Raw genomic sequence first — 22,715 nt, forward strand, 5'->3', positions numbered from 1 at the left:
TTAAGCAGGAGGAGAGACTATAACTAAAAGTAAGGAAATGGAGACTAGGAACAGAGTTACTGCCAATTTATTAGAATCTGAGAGCTGGGTATCCTCTTTTTTTTTTGAGTTGGAGTCTCACTCTGTCGCCCAGACTGGAGTGCAGTGGCCGCTCCCGGCCACCGCAGCCTCCACCTGCTGGGCCCCGGCGATCCTTCTGCCCAGCCTTCCAAGTAGCCAGAATTACAGGCATGCGCTACCACGCCTGGCTGATTTTTTGATTTATTGTAGAAATGAGGTGTCGCTGCCCAGGCAGGTCTCGAACCCGTGGGCTCAGGCAATCCACTCACCTCAGCCTCCCAAAGGCGTGGGATTACAGGCTGAGCCACCGAGCCCAGCTTATGGGTATCCTCTTAAAGCAGGAAAAGAAGTGGACTATCACCTTATCTGATAATCATAGAAAGACTGAAATGACTCCATGTAACAGGGGCACGCTCCTCCCTCGCCTTTTTGAATAATGGTAACTGTGGATATAAGGACGCTTTAGATGGCCGCTAAATTATTACCTCTCTTTTCCTCTCCTGGGATCTTGAACTACTTGAGAGCCACATCCCAGAAAGCAGAACCTTCATTCCCGGTGACACCAAGTTGGAAAACTCAGCCCAACCACAGGCTCACCCTGATTCCCTCTTTTGTACCCCCTGAACCGCCCTGACCCATGCAGAACTCTAGGACCATCCCTTGAGCTTCCGCCAAGGTGAGCAGGTCACGTGAGCATCTGCATTCTTCTGTTTACTGCTCTGCCCTATGAACAATATCCTGAACGTAATTCAACCTTCCCGTGATGTCTCTGGATCTTCATTCTGGGTAAAAGTGAATGTACCCTGGTGTGCTAGCACTTTGGGGAGATGTTAGGGCAAGGAAGTCTGTGGTCCCTACCCAACGGCACTTCAGGCTGCTGAGACTTTTCCTCTCTTCCCTCCTGTGTCCACTTGTGGTGGGTGGTTCCTGCCCCTGAGCACCGTTCTGCTCATTGAAACAAAGGGAGGGCTGAAGGTTGCCCAGGAAACAAGTAACCAAACCAAATCAATCATGGTTGAGTCATTGAGCCTGATCTAAACTGTATCCACGTCAAAACAAAACAACAGAAACCCCACCTAGGGCAGTGAGGCTGCGTGGACTCCCTGGGAGCCACATGTGGCCCTTGCAGTCTCTTGTTTAATCTTCTCCGAAACCTGGAACAGTGGGCGTTGTTATTCCTCTTTTACAGATGTCAGATTTGAGGCTCAAAAGCAAGACTCGCCAGGCCTTCCAGGGTTACTCATTATGCCAGTGGAAAAGTGAGATTTGAATCCTGGTCTTCTGACCCCAGAAGCAGTGCTCTTGGTGCCTCTGTGAGGCGCATACTTGCCACATAACCCATTTGTTTCTCTCCAGTAAGATATTCCTGATGAGTAAAAAAATTGTCCAGATAACTAGATCTTCGTCTTTTAAGCCTAGAACTTTGTTCTTTTGTGTGTGTAAAATGCATCAGCTTCTTTTTCACACTTCCAAATTCATGGCTAAATGCTAGAGCATTGAAGGGTGCTAGGAGCTAATGGCCAGATTCATGGGACATGTCTATACTAAGGCATAAACTAGCTCTCTTTGGCCCTTCAGAATCCAAGGGTAAAAGCTAGAAGGATCCAGTTAGGGGGAAGTAGCTTCTGCTGTGGTTGAACAAGGGATGCTGCAGAGTATCAGAGAAGTCTCAGCCTTTGGCATCAGAGGGTCAGGGGACTAGCCCTTGTCACCAAATGTATGACCTTGGGAAGCTCATCCCTGCACGTTAATTTCTTCCTCTTTCAAACAGAAAACAATTCCAACCTCACAGGTTTGTTAAGGGGACAGAACAAAACAGGGCATACCCTTGCTTTGTGCGGTGCTTTCTAGAATGTTAGTATTGGCCGTGAGTACATGAACACCCTCTCACAAATTCCTTGATGTCCCTGTCTGAGACAGAACACTAGATTCATGACTGTGACCCAGGGATACCGGGCTCTGAGCTCTACTGATGTGAAGCTAACATGCCCCGTGCTCACTGAAGCAGACGATGCTACATCTCGGCATTGACCTCCCCATCCCAGGACTGGTAAAGACATGGAGCCATGAGCCTTTTACTCTTCTGTCCAAAAAAAGGAAAAAAAAGAAATGGGAAAAAGAAAAATTAATTTTCTTTAACCAGTGGCTTTTTTTCCCTTCTCTCCTCCTTGCTCTGAGTGTGGTTGCCGCTTCACTTTTTTTTTTTTTTTTAATTAAAAAAAAAAACGGTGTTCTGGGTGATGGAACATAATATTTAGACATGTTGAGCTGACAGTTGATGGGTGTGTTGTCAATACACCGTCACCACAAATCATGTTCCCGGGGTTGATCGGGAGGAGATTTGTGTGCAAATGTATGGGTGTGCTCGCACACTTGGGTGATTTAGAGTGATTGGGGAAGGGCCCAGTGACCCTCATCCAGAGTAGCTCTTGGGGAAAGCTGGCCACGGCGCAAGGCGGCCCCGCAAAGTGAAAGGAGGAAGTCAGCTTCCATCGTGAATTGAGGCGGTCTGCTCTACCTGTGAACAATATCCTGAACATAATTCAGCCTTCTCATGGTGTCTCTGGATCTTCATTCTGGGTAAAAGTGAGTGAACCCTGGTGTCTATTTGCTGTGGAAGCAAGAAGTCTGCCCCTCCTCTCTCCCTGCCTTCCTCTGTTGTGTCTTTAGTACCCAGTGGGTGTCATGTACTAGACTGACCACGAGGCAGTCCTTAGGAGAGATTCCAGGGTGATGAAGGAGCCAGACAAGACATTTTGAGCAATGTTCCAAGGGACATATTAGAGATGCAGCCTGGGCCCGTTCTTGCCGGCTCCCTGGGCGTTCCTCCTCATGTCCCTCCCTACCTTCACGACTGCCTGTTGTCAGGGGCCTCACAGACCCCTCTGAGCCCTGGGCTCCCTCAGTGACAGCTCCTGTTGTAGGTCTCAGCGTGAAACAGAGCATCCCCCGGTGCTGCAGTCTGCACAAATGGGAACCTGATGTCTAGGTGTCATCTTACACTCCTCCTTCGGCACTCCTATGGCCCTCTCATCACGAGCCCGATCAAGTTCACCCCAAAATACCCTCCATCATCCCTGTCATCCGAGCAACTCAACCTGGACCATAGCAAATCTAAGTCAAGTTGCCCCTACCCTCACTCACCTTCGAGTCCATTGTCTGCCCAGGGGTCAACAAACCATAGTCCAGGGGCCAAATCCAGCCGTTGTCCGATTTTACACAGCCTGTGAGCGCCCATGATTTTTACCAATGAGCATTTGATGATATGGGAACACTGACTTTCCTTTTGGAGGGAAAAATGTTCTCTCTCCAATAAGTAATTCCATTCTCCTCATGAGTAGATCTGTATTACAAAAAATTGTACCTAATTATTACTATATTTTCAATCTCTTCGAAAATGTGCAGAAGTTTATTTTTTCTCTTACTATGTAAGTTCTACATTATAGCCTCTATTTTGCCTAATGGCTGCCAAGTCTAGAATATATATTATCTGGTCCTTCAGAGAAAAACTTTGCTGAGCCCTGGTCTACACTGTGGTCAGGGCAAGCTTGTCAGAATGGAAATCTGATCAGTCTCATGTGCTTGCACGCGTGCACATATATACACAGTTCAAGATATTTTAATGGTTCCCTGATACACTTGGGATAAAGATAAGGCTTCTTGCCCTCTAGAATGTTGGATGGTCTCTAGTTTCCTCGCTGTGTTCTTGTTCCTCCATTCCAGCCACTCTAACGTTTTAGTTTTTTACATTCACCACGTTCCCACTTGCCACAGGGCCTTTGCACATACTTGCCCTTGACTCTATCTGCATCCTATTTCCCCTATTTAAGTCCTTCCCATCTTTCAGATCACAGCATCACCGCAACTTACTCAAAAGACCCTTTCCTGACTTTTCTGCCAAAGTCACAGCCCTTTATTATAGCTACTCATCACAGGCATAATTGTGCATTTGTCTGTGTCTGATGCACACATCCCTAGACTTCAAACCCCAGGAGAGCTGACACTGTGTGTGTCCCCACTTCCGTTACATTCACTGTGCCTGATGCCTGGTGAGCACACAATACATCTTTTGTTATGATGAATGACTGAGCATCAGGGAAGGCTTCATAAAGGATGATAGTTTTTGCCAGGCTCAAACCTATAACCTCAGCACTCTGGGAGACTGAGGTAGGAGGACTGCTTGAGCCCAGGAGTTCTAGACAAGCCTGGGCAATATAGTGAGACCTCGTCTCTACCAATAAAAGAAAATATTTTTTCAAAAAATTAGCTGGGTGTGTGGCACACGCCTATAGTCCCAGCTACTCAGAAGGCTGAGGTGGAAGGATCACCTGAGCCCAGGAGGTCAAGGCTGCAGTGAGCTGTTATTGTGCCACTGCACTCCAGCCTGGGCAACAGAGTGAGACCCTGACTCAAAAAAATAAAAAAGATGACAGGTTTAAACAGGATCTTGAAAGCTGAGAAGATGGAGAAAGAACTTTCACGCAGGACCAGCATTCTGGAAACCCTATGTGGCTTCATGGGATAAGTGCTCAGGGTGTATATGGGCGGTGGTTGGGAGACATCGCTGGAAAGGTGGATGAGGCCACACCATGAAGGCTCTTGAGCTGTTTGGACACTTACCTGTTGGCCAAGGGAGCCTGGGAGGTTTTAAGCAGAGAGGTGGCATGCAGGGCTGGGGGGAAGGTGATGAGGCTAGCTGTGAAGAGAACCCATGAGTGATGACTGTGGAAATGAGAGGAGAAAATGACCCAGGAAATGCTGTGGAGGAGCTATCGCTAGGAATTGATAGCCTGTTGGAAGTGAGTGGGGGTGGGGATGAGGTGGGCTGTCCGGTCCAGGTTTCTGATTCAGTCTCCTGGGATAAGGGCCTCTAGTCATTTCAGATAAGTGAAAAGAGTTAGGGCCAGCGGGGAGGGGTGAAAGTTTGTTTGTGTGGGTGGGAGTGGACAGGGTAAAGGTCCGCAGCTCCCGTTTTCTCTGTGAAGTAGGGGTCAGGGTCATCTGCTGAGACATAGACCTTTTGGTTTCAGGTCATAGACTTCGGCCTCTTCCCCCTTTTGCCAGCAGGATGTTCCACATTGACCCTATGCGGTTGGGGGATTCACCACAGCCTAGAGTAGCTAGGGACTGACTGGGGATTTAGTCCCAGACACTTAAGGAGATCTTACAGACCCACCCTTCCACATCCCTTGCCTAAAATGTGAAGTCCAAATGACACCACTGACAGAAATCCTACCTTGGCACCCAAGGAGTATGTGCCTGACCTGTAGACAACTAACATCTGAAATGCATGAAGAACAATGCCAGGAGACAGAATTCAGCACATCTCGCATTTTCCTTGTGTGCTGAAGTTCACAGGGCACACTCACACACAGGTGGAACTGTCTCTAACCAGCTTCTATGTATCAGAGCGACAGCCGCCCGTCTCCACAACTCGCTGGCACCTTGCCAGAGCACCCCTTCCACAGATGTAGTCGGGGACCCTGTTGGTCTCCAAACCCACTTATGCCCATTGTACTTGTTGCAATTATGTAAATTAATGAACTGTGATGTAAGCTGATAAACTATGAAAGCAAAAAAGAAAAAGAAGTGCTGTTTCTGAGGAAAGTAAGAGTCACCTTGTTCTACCTCAGCTGAGAATGATGTGTTGGGCGACTCAAACCCTCCTTGCAGAATGCTTGGAAAGAAGTGATCAAAGCAAGCCACCAAAAGAAAATGGCTGCCAAATTAGGTGTGAGCAAGACGATTAAAGACTGGCTTAGGAGGAAAGAGTATATAAGCATGTCAGAGGAGTCTGCACCAAGATGCCCTTACCAGTGTCCTCAGCTTCTGTCTCCTTTTTAAAGAAACCGAACTTAATTCACTCATAAGTGGGCCCTGATCACTGCTCACAGGAACACAACAGACGCTAGCAGACGTTAGGCGCTGGACACTGCTGGGGGAGGGAGATGGGGAGGAGAATTAAGGAGCACACAGCAACTCACTGGATACCAGGTCTACTACTGGGGGAGAGAAAGCACACTAGAAGTCCAAACCTCACCTGCATGCCATTTGCTTATGTAGTAAATCCTCACGTGTACCCCACAACTCTAAAATAAACTTAAACTAGATTTAAAAATAAGGAAAGAAAGCTACCAAACTGAAAAATCATAGATGACGCATTATCCACGGTTTATACATAAAAGACAAAGGCTAAATTCTTCTCTGTAGATCTGTGAGCAAAGAAGAGGCCTGGACCCTGCCTTGGAAGACTCGTAAGATATTTGTGTTTCAAGTTAAAATAAATGTTTAAGGCTAATTATTGAACTCCTTTTAAGCAGGCATGCATTTTTTTGCTATCTTATTTTATCTGCTTATTTTTTGAAGGAACATAGCCACATAGTTCAAAAACATAGAAAAATATAAAAAACTATAGAATGAAAAATCTCCTTCCTGCTCTTTCTCTCAGTTGGCCCAGTTTCCACCACCTCCCCACAGACAACTATTATTAGTTTCTTGGATCCTTCCAGATTTTCTTTATGAATATATAAGCAACTATAAATATGTAGTGGATCCTTATTATCTGCAGATTCCATATTTGCAGATTTTCTACTCTCTAAAATCTATTTGTAACCCAAAAATCGATACCCACAGTGCTTTCTTGGCCATTCAAGGACATGCACAGAGCAGTGAATATTTTGAGTCACCCGATGCACATTCCTAAGCTGAGGTTGAACAAGGCAAATCTGCCTTCTTATTTCAGCTCTCATTTTGTACACAAGTGTCTTTTTTCGCAGTCGACTTAGTGCCAATTTTTCACATTTTTGTGTTTCTTGTTGTTGATTTCACTGTTTAAAATGGCCTCCATCCCTCGATATCTGCAGGAGATTGGGGAAAAAAAGACCTCCAAATGTAGTGCTGAAGTGTTGTCTACCGTTCTGAGCTCAAGAAGGCTATGATGTGCCTTCCAGAGAAAATAAGTGTATTAGATAAACTCCTTTCAGGCATGAATTATAGTGCCTGTGGCTGTGAGCTCAGTGTTTATTAATCAACGCTGAATATTAATGCGGTCTCCTTTAAACAGATACATAGAAAATAAGGTTAAGTATTGATCAGTTGACAAAAATGTTGCAACCAGAGGCTTGCAGGAACCTAACCCTATATTTCCCCTAGGAGTAATGGTTCAGTATTCACTAATTCAGTATTTGTGGAGACTTTCTAGAATCTAACTACTACAAATAACAAAGATCAGCTGTTGCTGTACATATATACATACACACATGCATACATATATATTTTAATTATTTTTTCACACAAAAGATAGCATCTTAAACATACTATTCCACATTTTTCTTTTTCACTTAACCTTGGAGGTCTTGCCATGTTAGTTCATAGAGCTTCCTTGTTCTTTTTAACAACTTTATAGTATCCTATCACATGGTTATTCCATAATTCCCTTTAATCAACCCCCTATTGGTGGAAATTTGGGTTGTTTTCAGTCTTTGGCACTTCAAACAATACTGTAGTGTGTATACTTGTCTATGGATCAACTTCCTAGACAGGAAATTCTGAGGTGGTAGTTTGGCCTAGCCAAACTGACACATCAGAAGCCATCATACCCTCCTCTACTCCTGGGTGTAAGAGGAAATTCTCACAGAGGTATGTAAAGGGATGCATATAAGAATGTCCATTGTCAATGGGAAGTTGGTAAGGTAGTAAAAGGTGATAGGCATGCTCACCACGGGGTGGGGGGGTATTGTTGGGAGGGGCTTCTGAGTGATTCTGCACTGGCACCGTTCCAGCCCAGTACATGTTAGCTATTTTATCAGTCCGTTTTGCGTTACTTTAAAGAAATACCCAAGGCTGGGTAATTTATAAAGGAAAAGGTTCATTTTGGCTAATGGTTCTACATGACGCTGGCATCTGCTAGGCTTCTGGTGAGGCCTCAGGAAGCTTGCAATCATGGCAGGAGGCAGAGGGAGCAGACACAGCAAGCAAAAGCAAGAGAGAGAGGAGGTGGTGCCAGGCTCTTTTATATCCATTTATTTGTTTGTTTGTTTGATTTGAATTGGGGTCTCATTGTCACCCAGGCTGGAGTGCAGTGACACACTCATGGCTAGCATAGACTCGACCTGCTGGGCTCAGGTGATCATTCTGCCTCAGTCTCCCAGTTAGTGAAGACTGCAAGCATGCACTCCCATGCCCAGCTAATAATATAGTAAATTCGAAGTCTTGCTATGTTGCCCAGGCTGGTCTTGAACTCCTGAACTCAAGCAATCCTCTCACCTTGGCCTCCCAAAGTGCTGATTATAGGCGTGAGCCAGCTCACCAGGCCCAAGGCTTTTTAAAACAATCAGTGAACCAATAGAGCTAGAACTCACTTCCAACTTTATTCCCGAACACTGAATTCTTAGAAGCATTTGTAAATTAAAGCATACAGTTTTTCTTAATCTTGGCATGCTGTGATTTGAGAGAGAGCGCCAAATCCTAGCCACTAGATCACCAGGGAGTATGCTGTGATTTGAAACGCACTTGAAGCAAGGTGCTCCTTACAGACTTTTTCAGCAGCTCCCATCATCAACTTGACTCTCAGGGACATCTTCCCGATGCGCCCCCTGGTCTGGTCACCCCTTGCTTCCCCCTCCCACTTAGCTTCCCAAGGGCCCTGAGATCCTACATGAGGTGCCCCCAGGGCAAGGCTCCTCCAGGACCCTCTAACAGGAGGCTTTGTCATCTGACTAAGAAGACCAGCCTCCCATGGCACCACGATGGACAAAGGAAGACTTTGCCAGGGGCAGCCATGTGGCTGGGTCAAACCTCAGGGGGCTGCAGCTGTAGCCTCCAAGGCCCTCTTCCTTACTTCATGTAGTTGATGTCTGTCAGGCGCTCACACTGCCAGGTGTGAGGCACGGGCTGGGCCCAGAGATGAGCAAGACAGGGTGCCACATGCTTTCCATTGGGGAGTTTGTACCCGCTGGGAGGTAGGTGCATGAGTGGCAGTCACGATTCACTGGGTGTCTAGGAGGAGGCCAGAGCTGGATCCAAGGAGGCCTGGAGGAGGAGTGACTCAGGAAGTACCTCTGGGAAGGCCTCCAGCCCCAGACGCCAGAGGTCTTTCGGGTTTGTTTGTTGACTCCCATAATTCCCCAAAAGACCTTAGAACTCTGAGCCAAAAAAGAGGATTGCTTGTCTGAGCCCCCTTATCTTACAAACGAGAAGCCTGGGGCCTCAGCACTGCCCAGGATGTGGCTGGGTGTTGCTGCCGGTGTTTACAGAATGCCCCAGGGTGGCATTGACGTTGAAACCTGGGCTACTGTGGTCCTTCCGCAAGGACTTCCTGTCTGAGATGCAAGCAGGAGAGCTAGGGGAGACCCACAAACACCCCAAACACAAGAGTACTATTGCATGGTTATTTTACACACGAGGAACATCGCTGACTTTGTTACTCCATGTACTGCGAGCTGTTTTGCAGAAGGAAAGGGAATGTTTTTTCCCAAGACTGTCACCTCTTCTCCAGGACCCTAGGGCACCAAGGTACTTGTTTTCTATACAGCCTGATATCTCTAAAGGTCACACACCAAAACCAAGCAGGTTGGTCTGTGTGGAAACTGAATCCTTAACCACAGCAGCCTACCTGGGGAGTATCCGAGGACCTGGAGAGTCTAGGGCTCGTGCCATCTAGAGTGCTACCCAGAGTGTGACAGCGCCATCCACTGCCCTCTCCATGGTCCCTTACAAAGGAAGCTGATCTGGGTTGCCAACCTGCTGGAGGCTGCCTTGGTAGCTCTGCTCCATGATGCTAGGTATGGGACCTGACCAATGGCAGCAGAGCCCTCAGGTGCTGACTTGTGTTTTCCTAGATTAATAATTCACTCTGAGGCTGTGGGTGGGGCCAAGGGGGCAGACCTCCCTGCCAACACCACTTCCCCTACATCTTCATCCTCACACTCACTGGGCTTCCTCAGAGCAGCTGGAGGGAACTCTCCTCCCATTCTCCCAGCCATTCCCTGCCCTGCCCAGCCCAGGACAGCCACAGAGATGGGGCTCCTTTGTTTGGCTATCATCCCAAGTGCTGATTCAAAAGGTCCCATGCCCCAAGTCCTCGGGAGCAAGAATGGAAGATCTTTCCTGCAGGCCCTGGGACCAGGTCCCTCCCTGCGTCCCTAAAAGCAGGGGTGTGCCCGCTGCACCTCCCTGGTCCTGTGTAAGGCCCGACCCCTGTATTGTGGCTCCCACCCTGCAAGAACCGGAGTTGCCAGTTGCCCTCCTCTGTCTTCTCCTTGTGACGCTCCTTGTGGTCTTTTAGAAGCACAGATTGTGAACTTAAAGACACAGGTATGTCCTGTACCAGTCTTGGCATAGGAGGACCTCAGTATATGTTTGTGTGAAAGAATATGAAGGACAGGGCAGGGCACAGTTGCTGGTGTCCGAGCCATGAGGTCCCCTTTTTACATGACTGTAAGCCTCAAGAAGCCAGGGATTCTGACCTACTCATGTCTCCCGGCACAGTCGGTCTTCAATATGATTGGGGTTGATTCTGAAATTCTCCTGGTACCTCCTCCCCAGGAGAAACAGGCAATTATTAAGTAGACAGCATTTGAGTCTATTTAGATGCTCTGCCTCCCTGTCTTTTTCTCTGCAGCCCCCTTTGGCTTGGATCGTCCGTCAGCTTCACCGTCGCCAGCTGATAGAGGAGGGTGGTCAACTGTGGGTTGGGAGGAGGCCTCCTGAGGAACCGGGCAGGCTGGGGTGGTCCTCGTCCCTGGCACACTCCCCTCAGAGCCTGTTGCATCTCTCCTTTAGTAGCTAAGGTGCCGTAAGTTTGGGTTGTAAGTTTCCTACATGGTCTCTGCATTTGCGTCATGCCACTTTCTCCCTGGAACCACAGGCCACACTGACTTTTTCAGTCCTGATATGAGGGACGTTAATCCCAGGTGGCTGTGTTGGAGCTTCTCCCACTCGAGTTCCCCAGAGCAGTTTGTCATGCAAGAAGTGCTCCAGCCACATTGGCTATGTCACAATTCAGCGTTGCCTCCTCCTCACTGACTGTGTCCTAAAAGGAGGGGGGGAGGCTGCATGGTGGTCTCCAAGTGTGCATGTGTCCCCTGAACAGTCACCGGGTCTATGCCGTGAATACTGACGGGAGATAGAAGCCTGAATTTCAGTCTCTACCAGTCAGTAAAAGATGAGGCAGAGGTTTTATGGATTCTTTTCAGGTTCCCTCTAGAAGAAGTTTGCTTCAGTTATATGGATATATAAAGACATGACTGAGATCCAGAGAGGGCACATGGCTTGCCCAGTGTCACACAGAGCCAGTAGAACCACAGCACAGATCGCCTATCTTCTATTCTAATGCTTCTCTAAATAAACCACATTCACAGAGGCAGTGCTCATGTTCCTAATCCTCCTCCAGTCCTAGCCGTTTGTGGAGGAGTGTGGTTGAAAAATGTGCCCAGGAGTGCATCAACAAGGCCCACTCAGACCATGGCTGCCTCCTTCAGGAAGCCACCCTAGACTCCTGCAGCCTCCACTTCTCTCCCCGTGTCCTCGGCATTCACATCACTCCATGCCAGCTCAAGAGAGAGACGTGGCATATGGTAGTCACGGGGTAGGGGGATTGGGGCAGAGACAACGTTAAAGTTCCTGTTCAAGAACTGCTGCTGGGCCAGAGGAAAGATGGCATGACAATGAGATCCAAAAAGTGACATCGCTCCAATCTCTACTTCCTAATGGAAAGCCATCTACAGGAAGCAAAGCTCTTCGTTTTGCAGGTTTCAGGGCCATGAGTTGGGGTTCTTGCTCATTCCTAAGGCTTGGAGGGTTCAGTGAGTGCCACAGGGTGACATCGAAGGATGGAGAAATAAATGTTTTTTGCTGCCCAAAGGAAGCCTCGAAACCCAGGACAGGGAGCAGCGGAGTTGGGAAAGAATAGGCAAGCCGGTGATGCTTCCCTGGGGAAGAGCCAGGCGCTAAACACTGTCATTGGCAGCACATGTCCATGATAATCAGGTTACTGGATTATAAAATACCCACCGGCGTTATTTAGAAGATTAATCAGAAAGCATTTAGAGCATCAGTGCTAAAAAGGAGCCCACAACTGAGGATCACGAGCCCACAACTTGGAGAACTGTCCTTGGCTCCTGCCTCCTTTGGAGAGTTGGAAGGGGTCGGAAGAAACCCCAGGGGAATCCAGTTAGGCTTCCTGAACAGACCCGAGAGGAAGGCTTGACTGAAATACAAGCCAAGTCACTTGGAGAGTTGTGTATATTGTCTTGAACTGACAGCCCAGGGTCGGAAAAATGAAAATCTTTTTGGTTTTTCTTCCTCAAACAAGCGGTGGTGGTCTGGCCCAGAGCAGGGTGTTACCCCTTCTGAATTGTAAGCAAACAAGTCCTGCTGAGACCTGGCCAAAGTCAACTTCCCCTCCAATGTGTCTGTCTGTCTCTCTCTCTAGTTCAAAGGATGGCCCTTGGGACAGATATCCTCCTTGCAGACTGTAGCCCTGTCTCCTGGTGCCCCAGGGTGGGCAGTAGGGTTGGTGGTGGGGAGACTTTAATGCTCTAGAACAGGGGTCAGCAGCCCATAATGCAGGCCAAATCCAGCCCACACCTATTCTTGAATAGCCTGTGAGCATAGAGGGATTTTTACATGTTTAATTGGTTGAAGAAAAATCAAAAAAAGAATACTATTTCTTGTCATGTGAAAATTATATAAAATCCAAGTTTCAGTGTCCAGAAATATAGCTGTATTGGAACACAGCCACTCCTATTCATGGATATATCATCTGTGGCTGCTTTCATGCTTCAGCGGCAGAGTTGTGACAGAGACCGTATGGTCCCCAAAGTGGAAAATATTTACTAGCTGGCCCTATACAGAAAAGGTGCCAAGCCCTGTGCTAGGAGGTCTCAGTAGAGCCTTGTTACTGTCTACAGCCCTCGCTGAATGTGGTGCTTTAGGGCACAGAAATTAGTAAGTTCTGTCTCTCAGTCATGGGATCTGGAGGGTCTGTGACCTGCTGTAGGTCTCATTTGCCTGGCTCAGTATCTGAGTTCAGTGAGTGTTTGTTGAACACTTGCTGTGTCCCAGTCACCGGGGACCTTGCATGGTTAGGATGCTGTCCCTGCCTCAGGATGACTGGACAGCCAGTGGGAAGACAGGCACAGCAGCTGGTCACTTAACCGTGTCATGGTCAGTGCAGAGGACAGGTGTTCACAAGTTGAAGAGGGAGCTTGGAGGAGCACCTTGTTTGGGGTCTGAGTGGGCATTTATTTATTGCGCTCACACTGGAATCCTAGAGTCTTGCCCTAAGGAAGAAATTGACCAGAAAAATGGGGAAGTAGCCATTCTGCTAATTAGTTCATGAATGAAAAAACCCCGGTACCGATTACCTAATAGGAAATATTATATATAATATTGAGCAAAACAGTTCCCTTGTTAGAAAAATAATAAATATTTGAATACTGAGTTTTTATTATAAGAATTCTATGAGATTGACTAATCCACCAAGAAAAAACAGTTTCCAGGTTTTAAATGACATGTTTAAAATAGGCTTTCATGGTTGGGCATCGTGGTGGCTCACACATGTAGTCCCAGCATTTTGGGAGGTCAAGGTGAGAAGATTGCCTGAGCCCAAGGATTTAAGACCAATCTGGGCAACTTGGTGAGGCCCTGTCTCTATAATAAATCAAAAAATTAGCCAAGCACGGTAGCATGTGCCTGTGGTTCCAGCTGCTTGGGAGGCTGAGGCAGAAGGACCACCTGAGCCCAGGAGGTTGAGGCTGAGGTGAGCCATGATCATGCCACTGCACTACAGCCTGGGCAACAGAGTGAGACCCTGACTCAAAAAAAAAAAAGCCTCTCAGCAAGATGCTGAACTATAGGCCTAGCATGCTACCATCTGTATAAAAGGGCTGTGTGTAAGTATTCTTGTATGAGCATAAAGTGTCTCTAGGAGAATCTATGAGGACCTGATTGATAGTCCTAGGTGGGTTCCTGGGTGTCTGGGGATGGGGTAGGAGATTTTTCACATATACTCTTTTTAAAAATTTTGCTATAATTTTTCACTTTGTTTTCAAGCATTTATTTGGGATAATTTTCACTTTTTCTATGTATCCTTTTTAACCTTTCAAATTTTGAACCATGTGAATATAGTACCTATTCAAACATATATATAAATGTAATGTAAAATAAACAGCACATGGTTTTGCTATTGCCTCCTTATGTAGTTTCAGAGAAGTCATTTATTTTCCCTTTCTTTCATTGAACAAATGAGGCTTGACTACCTCCTATCACCCAGGCACTGTTTTAGACCGAGAAGTTACATCTCCGGGCCTTAGTTTCTTCATTTGTAATATGGGGAGACTAGATGACCTCTAAGGCAGTAGTCTTCAACTTGCATCAGACTCACCAGGAGGGCTTGTCAGAACACAGACTTCAAGCCAGGGGTGGTGGCTCTTGCCTATAATCCCAGCACTTTGGAGAATCTCTTGAGCCAGGAGTTCAAGACCAGCCTGGGCAACATAGAGAGACCTTGTCTCTACAAAAAACAAAAACAGAAAAACTAGCCAGGCGTGTTGGCATGTGCCTGTAGTCCCAGGTACTCGGGAGGCTGAGGCAGAAGGATTACCTGAGTCCGGGAAGTCAAGGCTGCAGTAAGCCATTATCATGCCACTGCATGCGACTAAGTAAGACCCTGACTCAAGCAACAACAACACAAAACAAAACAAAACCCACAGACTTTGGACTCCCAACCTAAGTTTCTGATTCAGGGAGCCTGAGTGGGGCCTGAGAATCCACTGTTCTAACAAGGTACCAGGTGCTGCTGATGCTCATGACCAAGGAACCACATTTGGGGAACCTGCATAGGGTTCCTTCTAGGGTTCTAGGCTTATAAATAAACTATATTCCAATTTTGAAAATATCTAAATAAAAGATAGACTCCTCTAGCTCAAAACACAGACTCAGCCCTCTCTCCCAACAGTTTGGGAGGAATTAACAAAGCTAACACGTCAACAGAAGTTAAATTGTCTCCCTTCCATTCCATTCTCACTTCCATTCCATGGTCCAGCACTTGGCCATGGGAGAGGGTTGTGAGATCAATAGTGCTCAGAGGCCAGTGAGTTTCAACAAGTAATTCCTCCTGGGGCAGCTGACTGCATTTGAAGCTTCAGAAGAAGGTTAAAGGGAAAGGTTTAAGCCTGGTAGGGCATTCTGAAATCTCCAGGCATTCTGCCCAAAGGATAACACTGTTGGATGTCAACACAACTTATCCTACCTTACAGATTCAACCTGATCATCGGTGAGTTCCTGACAAGGACGCAGTACCCCAGCATGGTCCCCTGCACTTGATTCCATGCCTTTGTTCATGCTGTTCCCTTGTTCAGAATACCTTTCCTGGTCCTCTCCACTCTGTAAGCCCTAATTTGTCCATCATGACCAAGATGAAATCTGACTATTCTCCACGAAAATTGAATATCCACTCAACCAACATTGAGTATCTTTTTCTGTTTATCTCGGTTAATGGGGACACTTGATCATTGTTATCTAATTTTTTCTCGTCCGTTGATTTATTCACTCAACAAATCGTTGTTAGGCGTCCTCCAACGTGCTAGGCATTAGAGTAGGTTTTAGGAATAGAATCATAGGGAAAAACAGACCTGGATTCTGTTCTAATAAAGAAAGATCCATTAACCAAATAATTGTACTGGTGGGAGTACATTTTCATACTCAGTAGAGTAGCCAAAAGGAAAGGCATATGGTTTTATGAGAAGGAATAAGAAAGAAACCCGATGTAGACTTGGGGATTGAGGTCAGGGTGGACTTTCTGAGAAAGTATAATTCGAGCTAAGATTTGAAAAATGTCCAGCACTTGGCTAGATGAAGAGGGAGTGGGTGGGGAAGCTCTCCACATGGGGGGAACAGCATGTGCAAAGGTTCAGTGGTGGAAGGGAGCATGGCAGGTTCAAGGAACTAAATTCCTGGGGAGGAAAAGATGGCAAAAGACAGCGTAAGGCTGGAGACAAACTGTGAAGAGCCCTATGGGTCTTGTTAATGGCTTTGATTTTTAACCTGGGAGCACTAGGATGCCCTCAAAGATTTTAAACAATGGGATCGTGGGGTCAGAATTACATTTTGAAAAGTTCTTTCTGCTGCAGCTGTGTGGAGAATGGACAAGAGTGGAAGCAGGGAGGCAAGTTGGGAGACTGCTGGAATAGTTCAGAAGACAGGTATGGCCTCTTGCGCTAGGGTGATGATAGTGGAACCAGAGGAAAATAGATGGAGTTCAGAAAGGACTGGGAGGTAAACTGGCAGGATGGCAGTCAGCTAAGGGAGAGGGAGGAGTCAAGGGCAAAGGAATGTGGTCTTACGAGAATGTGTAAGAAAGGAGCCCGATATAGACTGAGAGACTGAGGTGAGGGCGAACTTTCTGAGAATGTGTAGTTTAAGCCGAACTCTGAAGGACACCCAGTAGGGCCTGGCTAGATGAAGAGGAGGGGAGTAGCTTTCAGTGGTGAGGAGAGAGGGCAGCATGTACAAAGGTCCTGCAGTGAGAGCATGGCAGGTCCAAGGAACAGTATCCAGTTTGGAGGCAATCACGTGGAGTTCTCTTTGAACACAGACTTGTGCGTGGAGCAGGCAACTGATCAGGATCTCAGGCCATCTGAACTGCAGAAAGTCACTGGGAGTCCACAAGGGCAGGGTGGATGAGGCTGTCAAGAGAAAGAGTACGTGTGAGAGAAGGAATGGGCATCTTCTCAGACTAGGTCATAAGCTTCTGAAGGGCGGGGCCTTTTGAAGAAGAATAGTCACTTTCCACTTGCTTTACTAAACTCTGGCGTGGCCATGTGCTCTTTGTGCTATGGCCACTGCCATGTTTCTCCTAAGCTTGGACCCCCCTCCTACCTCAGGGAAGTGAATCTCCCTTCTCTCTCTCTCTCTCTCTCTCTCTCTATCTCTCTCTCTCTAATTTACTTTCTAAATAAACTATCTTTTCCAATCTAAAAAAAAAAAGTTAAATTGTGTTGAAACTTTTAAAAATAAACTTGTTTGTTGAGGTACAACATACTCATCTGTACACGAGCAGCTCGTAGTATATAGCTTGAATTATCGCAGAGGGAGCAGCCCTTGCCACTACCACTCAGGTCCAGAAATGCAAACTTGCTGTTGCTGGGCTATTTCTTTAATTTGTTTATTTATCCACGTAAGAATGTTATTTATGGCTAGCATGAGACAAGGATCAGCGTTGATTGTATTTCCGTTTTTTATTCTCCCTGGGGCAGTAAACCCAGTTAAGATGTGGGATGGGATAGATGAGAGGTTTGCCCTTCTTTGTAAAGGAAGGGGGATTGGGAAAAGGACAACTTGCACCTCTGTCATCCGTCAATTCTAGAAAAGTGGGTTTTGTTTGTTTTAAGTCAGGGTCTCACTTTGTCTCCCAGGCTATAGTGCAGTGGCACAATCACAGATCACCGCAGCCTCAACCTCCTTCTGTCTCGGCCTCCTAAGTAGCTGGGACCATAGGTACATACCACCACACCTGGCTACTTTTTTGATATTTTGTAGAGTCAAGATCTTGCTATGTTGCCCAGGCTGATGTTAAAATTCTGGGCTCAAGCAACTCTACCCCTCAGCCTCCCAAAGTTCTGGGACTACAGGCGTGAGCCACTGCACCCAGCCAAGTTCTAGAAAAGAGTTTCTATGGAAGTTGAGGATCTGGGACTTGAATCTCTTAAAACTTGGCTGTGTGTATAGTGCTTACAAAGTCCTCGTGTGCTCCCAGGGGTTCATACCCCAGTTTGAAGTCCACTAAAGAACCTGAATGGACTCAAGTCAGACTTAAACAGCCTCTCCAAATGTCCTAGCTCATGTCCCTAAGAGAAAGAATCTGATTGGCCTGACTGATTTTTTGGTGCCAGCTTGTGTCAAAAGCTTCTGGCCAGGCTATCACCCCTCTGCACAGATGTTTTCCTGAGCAGGGACCACAAGGTGACAGGTTAACCTGACAGACAAACTAACATGTCCAGTAGTCTTTCCTTGAAACCTGCTCCAGTTCTGTTCCTCTGTTGGAAATAAGCTCTTCGGTGTCTGAATTCTCTTCTCTTCTCTGTCTTCTCTCCCCTTCCCCCTCCCCCTCCCTCCTTCCCTCTCTCTCTCTCTCTACAGGGTCCCACTATGTTGCCTAAGCTGGTCTCAAATTACTGAGCTCAAGTGATCCTCCTGCCTCAGCCTCCAACGTGGCTGGGACCACAAGGCGCATGCCACCACACTCAGCTTCTCTTACTTTTGCCATTTTATTACATACATCTCCTACCGCTTGTACTGTAGTTATTCTTGTGAGTCGTCACCTTTTCTATCTGCTCATTAAGAGTCATTTCCACCGGGCTCGGTGGCTCAGCCTGTAATCCCGCGCCTTTGGGAGGCTGAAGTGAGTGGATTGCCTGAGCCCGCGGGTTCGAGACCCGCCTGGGCAACTTGGCGAGACCTCATCTCTACAATAAATCAAAAATCAACTGGGCGTGGTAGCGCATGCCTGTAGTTCCAGCTACTTGGAAGACTGAGGTGGAAGGATCGCCAGAGCCCAGCAGGTCGAGGCTGCGGTGGCCGGGAGCGGCCACTGCATTCCAGTCTGGGCGACAGAGTGAGACTCCAACTAAAAAAAAAAAAAAGAGAGTCATTTCCTAGCATTGTGCCTTACAGTTAGTAGGTGTCTAATAAATTTTTTTCAACAGATAAATTGATTAACGCATGTCTTAAACGTCTTTGTATTTCCCATAGGTCATAGATTAGTGTTAGGCAGGATCCCAGAAGAATGGCTGAATTAATCAATGAGCAAAACAATGAATTAACAAATCGATGAACTACTGAGGCATTGAACAATGGTTTCAAAGTAAAAGAGTTCACATCTCACCTAAGAATCAAGATCTTCAGAATCAGTGTAAAAGGTGTGGAGTGTATATGACACTGGCTATTTCTAATTAAGTCTCGTGTGTGTGTGTGTGTGTGTGTGTGTGTGTGTGTGTGTGTGTGTGTGTGTGTGTGTGTATTAGAGATGGGGTCTCACTCTTTGTCACCCAGGAGTGCAGTGGAGTGCAGTGCATAATTATAGCTCACTGCAGCTTCAAACTCCTGGGTTCAAGTAATCTTCCTACCTCAGCCTCCTGAGTAGCTGAGACAACAGGTACACACCACCACACCCAGCCAATTTAAAAAAAAAAAAGTAGAGATGGGATCTTGCTATATTGTCCAGACTCCTAACCTCAAACGATCCTCCCACCTCAGCCACCCGAATAGCTGGGATTATTTATTCATTTTTATAACTGATCACGGTAGGTATCAGTTGCTTATCACAAAACATCCAAATAAATCCTTACCTGTCTTTTGCATCTTGTCTTACAGGTGTGAGCGGCGTCTCCTCACCACTGTGGTGTTTGGCTCGTACCTCAGCCCGGGTGAGGATGTAAAACGCCCTTCTCTGCACACGAGTGGTGCAGGCCGACGGGAACACCTGGCTCCAGCCACATTCACAGACATGTCAGCCGTGGAGTAGTACGGACACTTTCTATCAGCTTCTCAGGGTTTCAGTCCTTTTGGGTTTGTTTCATTTACCTTTTTTTATGGTTTTGTGGCTGGACGTTCACAACCAAGGCAGACACCATGGGGGATCAACAACTGTACAAGAGCAACCACGTGGCCCACGGTGGTGAGAACCTTTTCTACCAACAGTCACCCCTTGGCGTCCACAGTGGGCTGAACCACAACTATGGGAATACAGTCACAGGGGGTGGAATGGATGCCCCCCAGGCCTCGCCCATCTCCCCCCACTTCCCTCAAGATACACGGGATGGCCTGGGCTTGCCTGTTGGCTCCAAAAACCTTGGCCAAATGGATACCTCGAGGCAGGGAGGATGGGGAGGCCATGCAGGGCCTGGAAATCATGTCCAGCTTCGTGGCAACCTGGCCAACTCAAACATGATGTGGGGGGCACCAGCCCAGGCTGAGCCCACCGATGGCTACCAGTACACCTACTCCCAGGCCAGCGAGATCCGGACCCAGAAGCTTACCAGCGGTGTCCTACACAAGCTGGACTCTTTCACCCAGGTGTTTGCCAACCAAAACCTGCGAATTCAGGTTAACAATATGGCCCAGGTGCTGCACACCCAGTCGGCAGTGATGGACGGAGCCCCCGACAGTGCCCTCCGCCAGCTGCTGTCTCAGAAGCCCATGGAGCCCGCCGCACCGGCCATCCCTTCCCGCTACCAGCAGGTGCCCCAGCAGCCTCACCCTGCTTTCACTGGCGGGCTGTCCAAACCGGCTCTCCAGGTGGGACAGCACCCCACCCAAGGGCACCTGTATTACGACTACCAGCAGCCAGTGGCTCAGGTGCCAGTGCAGGGAGGACAGACGCTGCAGGCCCCGCAGATGCTGTCACAGCACATGCCACAGATGCAGCCGCACCAGTATTACCCTCAGCAACCCCAGCAGCAGGCCGGGCAGCAGCGCATCTCCATGCAAGAAATCCAGTCGCAGCCGCAGCAGATTCGCCAGCCGCAGCCGCAGCCGCAGCCACAGCTGCAACTCCAGCAGCGGCAGGGTTCAATGCAGATAGCTCAGTATTACCAGTCCCAACCCATGATGCAGCACCTGCAAGAGCAGCAGCAGCAGCAAATGCACCTGCAGCCCCCTTCTTATCACAGGGACCCTCACCAGTATGCCCCGGAGCAGGCGCATGCCATGCAGCTGATTCAGCTGGGTTCCGTGCCCCAGTACTACTACCAGGAGCCCCAGCAGCCCTATAGCCACCCCCTGTACCAGCAGAGCCACCTGCCCCAGCACCAGCCACGGGAGGACAGTCAACTGAAGACTTACTCTAGCGACAGGCAGGCCCAGGCCGTGCTGAGCTCCCACGGGGACCTGGGGCCTCCTGACCCAGGAATGGGAGATGCAGCAAGCTCGGACCTGACCCGGGGCAGCAGTGCCCTCCCGCACCGACCCCTCCTATCCCCCAGTGGGATCCACCTCAACAACATGGGACCTCAGCATCAGCAGCTGTCTCCCAGTGCCATGTGGCCCCAGGTATTCTCCCAGTGAAAGTTTCTCCCACCTTCTCAGTGTGCTACAGGGTCAGCCAGGGCTGAGTCTTTGCAGGGCCCAGTCCTCTCCCCAGCCCCCTCAATCCTGTTCTTTATCCACCCCCCAAACATTAATCCACGTGTGTCAGACATTGTCTATGCCAGGCATTTGGAATACAGAATTGATCTTGATTCAGTCCTTTGGCCACAGAGCTTATCATCTTACTAAGGAGTTGGCCAGAATACCATATCATGTCTTAAATGGCTCAGGCGATGGTCAAGACCTTGAGTTGGGTGCCAGGGACCACAAGGTGGGGTATCTCAGTTCCCTCGGATCTGTATCCTCGGGCAGTCTCCCTGAAATTGGTCCCCCTTCAGGAGGGAGACCACATTATGTCAGCATTTCTCAAAGCATATTGCTCAGAACAGCGGTTCCACAGAATGGTTAATGGATATTGCCAGGGAAACAATGGGTTCTCTGGATAAATAAATTTGGGGCTTTCTTAAAGTAAAGCAGTTTGCTATAGTGCAGGGACCTTGTGGCCTTATGGCAATATGCATCATGAATCTCCCAAAGCAGATGCCACATATAGATAAAAAGCTTAGCTGCCCACAGGATCCATGCTACTAAAGTGAATAAGCAAAACTGTCTTGTATGAAACATTAGGGAATGGTGGTGACTGTGGTAGACTAGAAAGCAAATGCCCCATCCAATGACATTCTCATTCAGGGTTTTTTTTTAAAAAAAACAATCTAGCCAAGCAAAACATATTTGCAGGCCAGATTCAGGTTATGTGCTATGGTTAGTTAACCCTTGATTAGTTTTATTTGACCACAAAACAGCCTATTATGTGCTGGGCACTGTTCATACCTTGGCATGTTCTAAGTGCTAGAGTCATGTAACAACAGGATCTGGGGAGGAGGAGACCCCAGATAGGAACTGGTTGGGTGGAGACTAGGCTGAAGGCCGGAGGTGAACTTCTCCTTGACCTTGTTTTGTCTGGGGCTCAGATCCGGTAGTAACTGGAAGCCTTTGTGAATATAAGAATGAGATGACTTGGCCAAGCCTTTTAAAAAAGAGTTCCAGGCTGGGCATGGTGGCTCACGTCTGTAATCCCAGCACTTTGGGAGACCAAGGTGGGAAGATTGCTTGAGTCCAGGAGTTCAAGACCAGCAAGACCTTGTCTCTATTTATTTATTTATTTTTAAGCTGAATATTTATAGTTAACTATTTTTTTTAAAAAAAATAACAATCTCAGCAAGAGGTCTGGCATGATGCTATATCATCCAACTCTTCTTTTGGGGCCCTATGGAATGGAGGCATCTGTGCACTTGGGAGAACTGGAAGGAATGTGTTGAAGCGTTGTGCCCACAGGGACCTGTGACTGACAGCAGTCCAGGAGTGGGTGGTCCTGAGCCAAGGAACAATGAAGGAAAAGATGTCAGGAAGAGCAAGGGTGTGCATGGACAAGAGTCGGGTCAAATGAGATGGACAGTGGGAAGCATTCTGGAAGGGTAGACCCTGGTGTTCCCACTGCTCAAGGATTCCTCCCTTCAGAAACACATCTTTTTTCTCTTCTTTTTTTCGGTGTCCTGCTTGGCTCAAAA

At 47.7% G+C, this 22,715-nt stretch overlaps 1 protein-coding gene across 1 annotated transcript in view; it reads left to right on the forward strand.

The window, feature by feature from the left end:
- Positions 1–22,715, forward strand: part of TRERF1 (transcriptional regulating factor 1) — a 223,193-nt gene that overhangs the window by 159,285 nt on the left and 41,193 nt on the right. The window contains exon 5 of the mRNA XM_008062571.2: positions 19,435–21,111. Within this exon, the coding sequence (XP_008060762.1) occupies positions 19,693–21,111 (1,419 nt within the window). The 5' untranslated portion in view covers positions 19,435–19,692. The remainder of the gene's footprint in view (positions 1–19,434; positions 21,112–22,715) is intronic.

Source organism: Carlito syrichta, unplaced genomic scaffold (assembly GCF_000164805.1).
Source record: "Carlito syrichta isolate Samal-C Ts95f unplaced genomic scaffold, Tarsius_syrichta-2.0.1 Scaffold305755, whole genome shotgun sequence".
In the NCBI taxonomy this organism is placed as follows: Eukaryota; Metazoa; Chordata; class Mammalia; order Primates; family Tarsiidae; genus Carlito; species Carlito syrichta.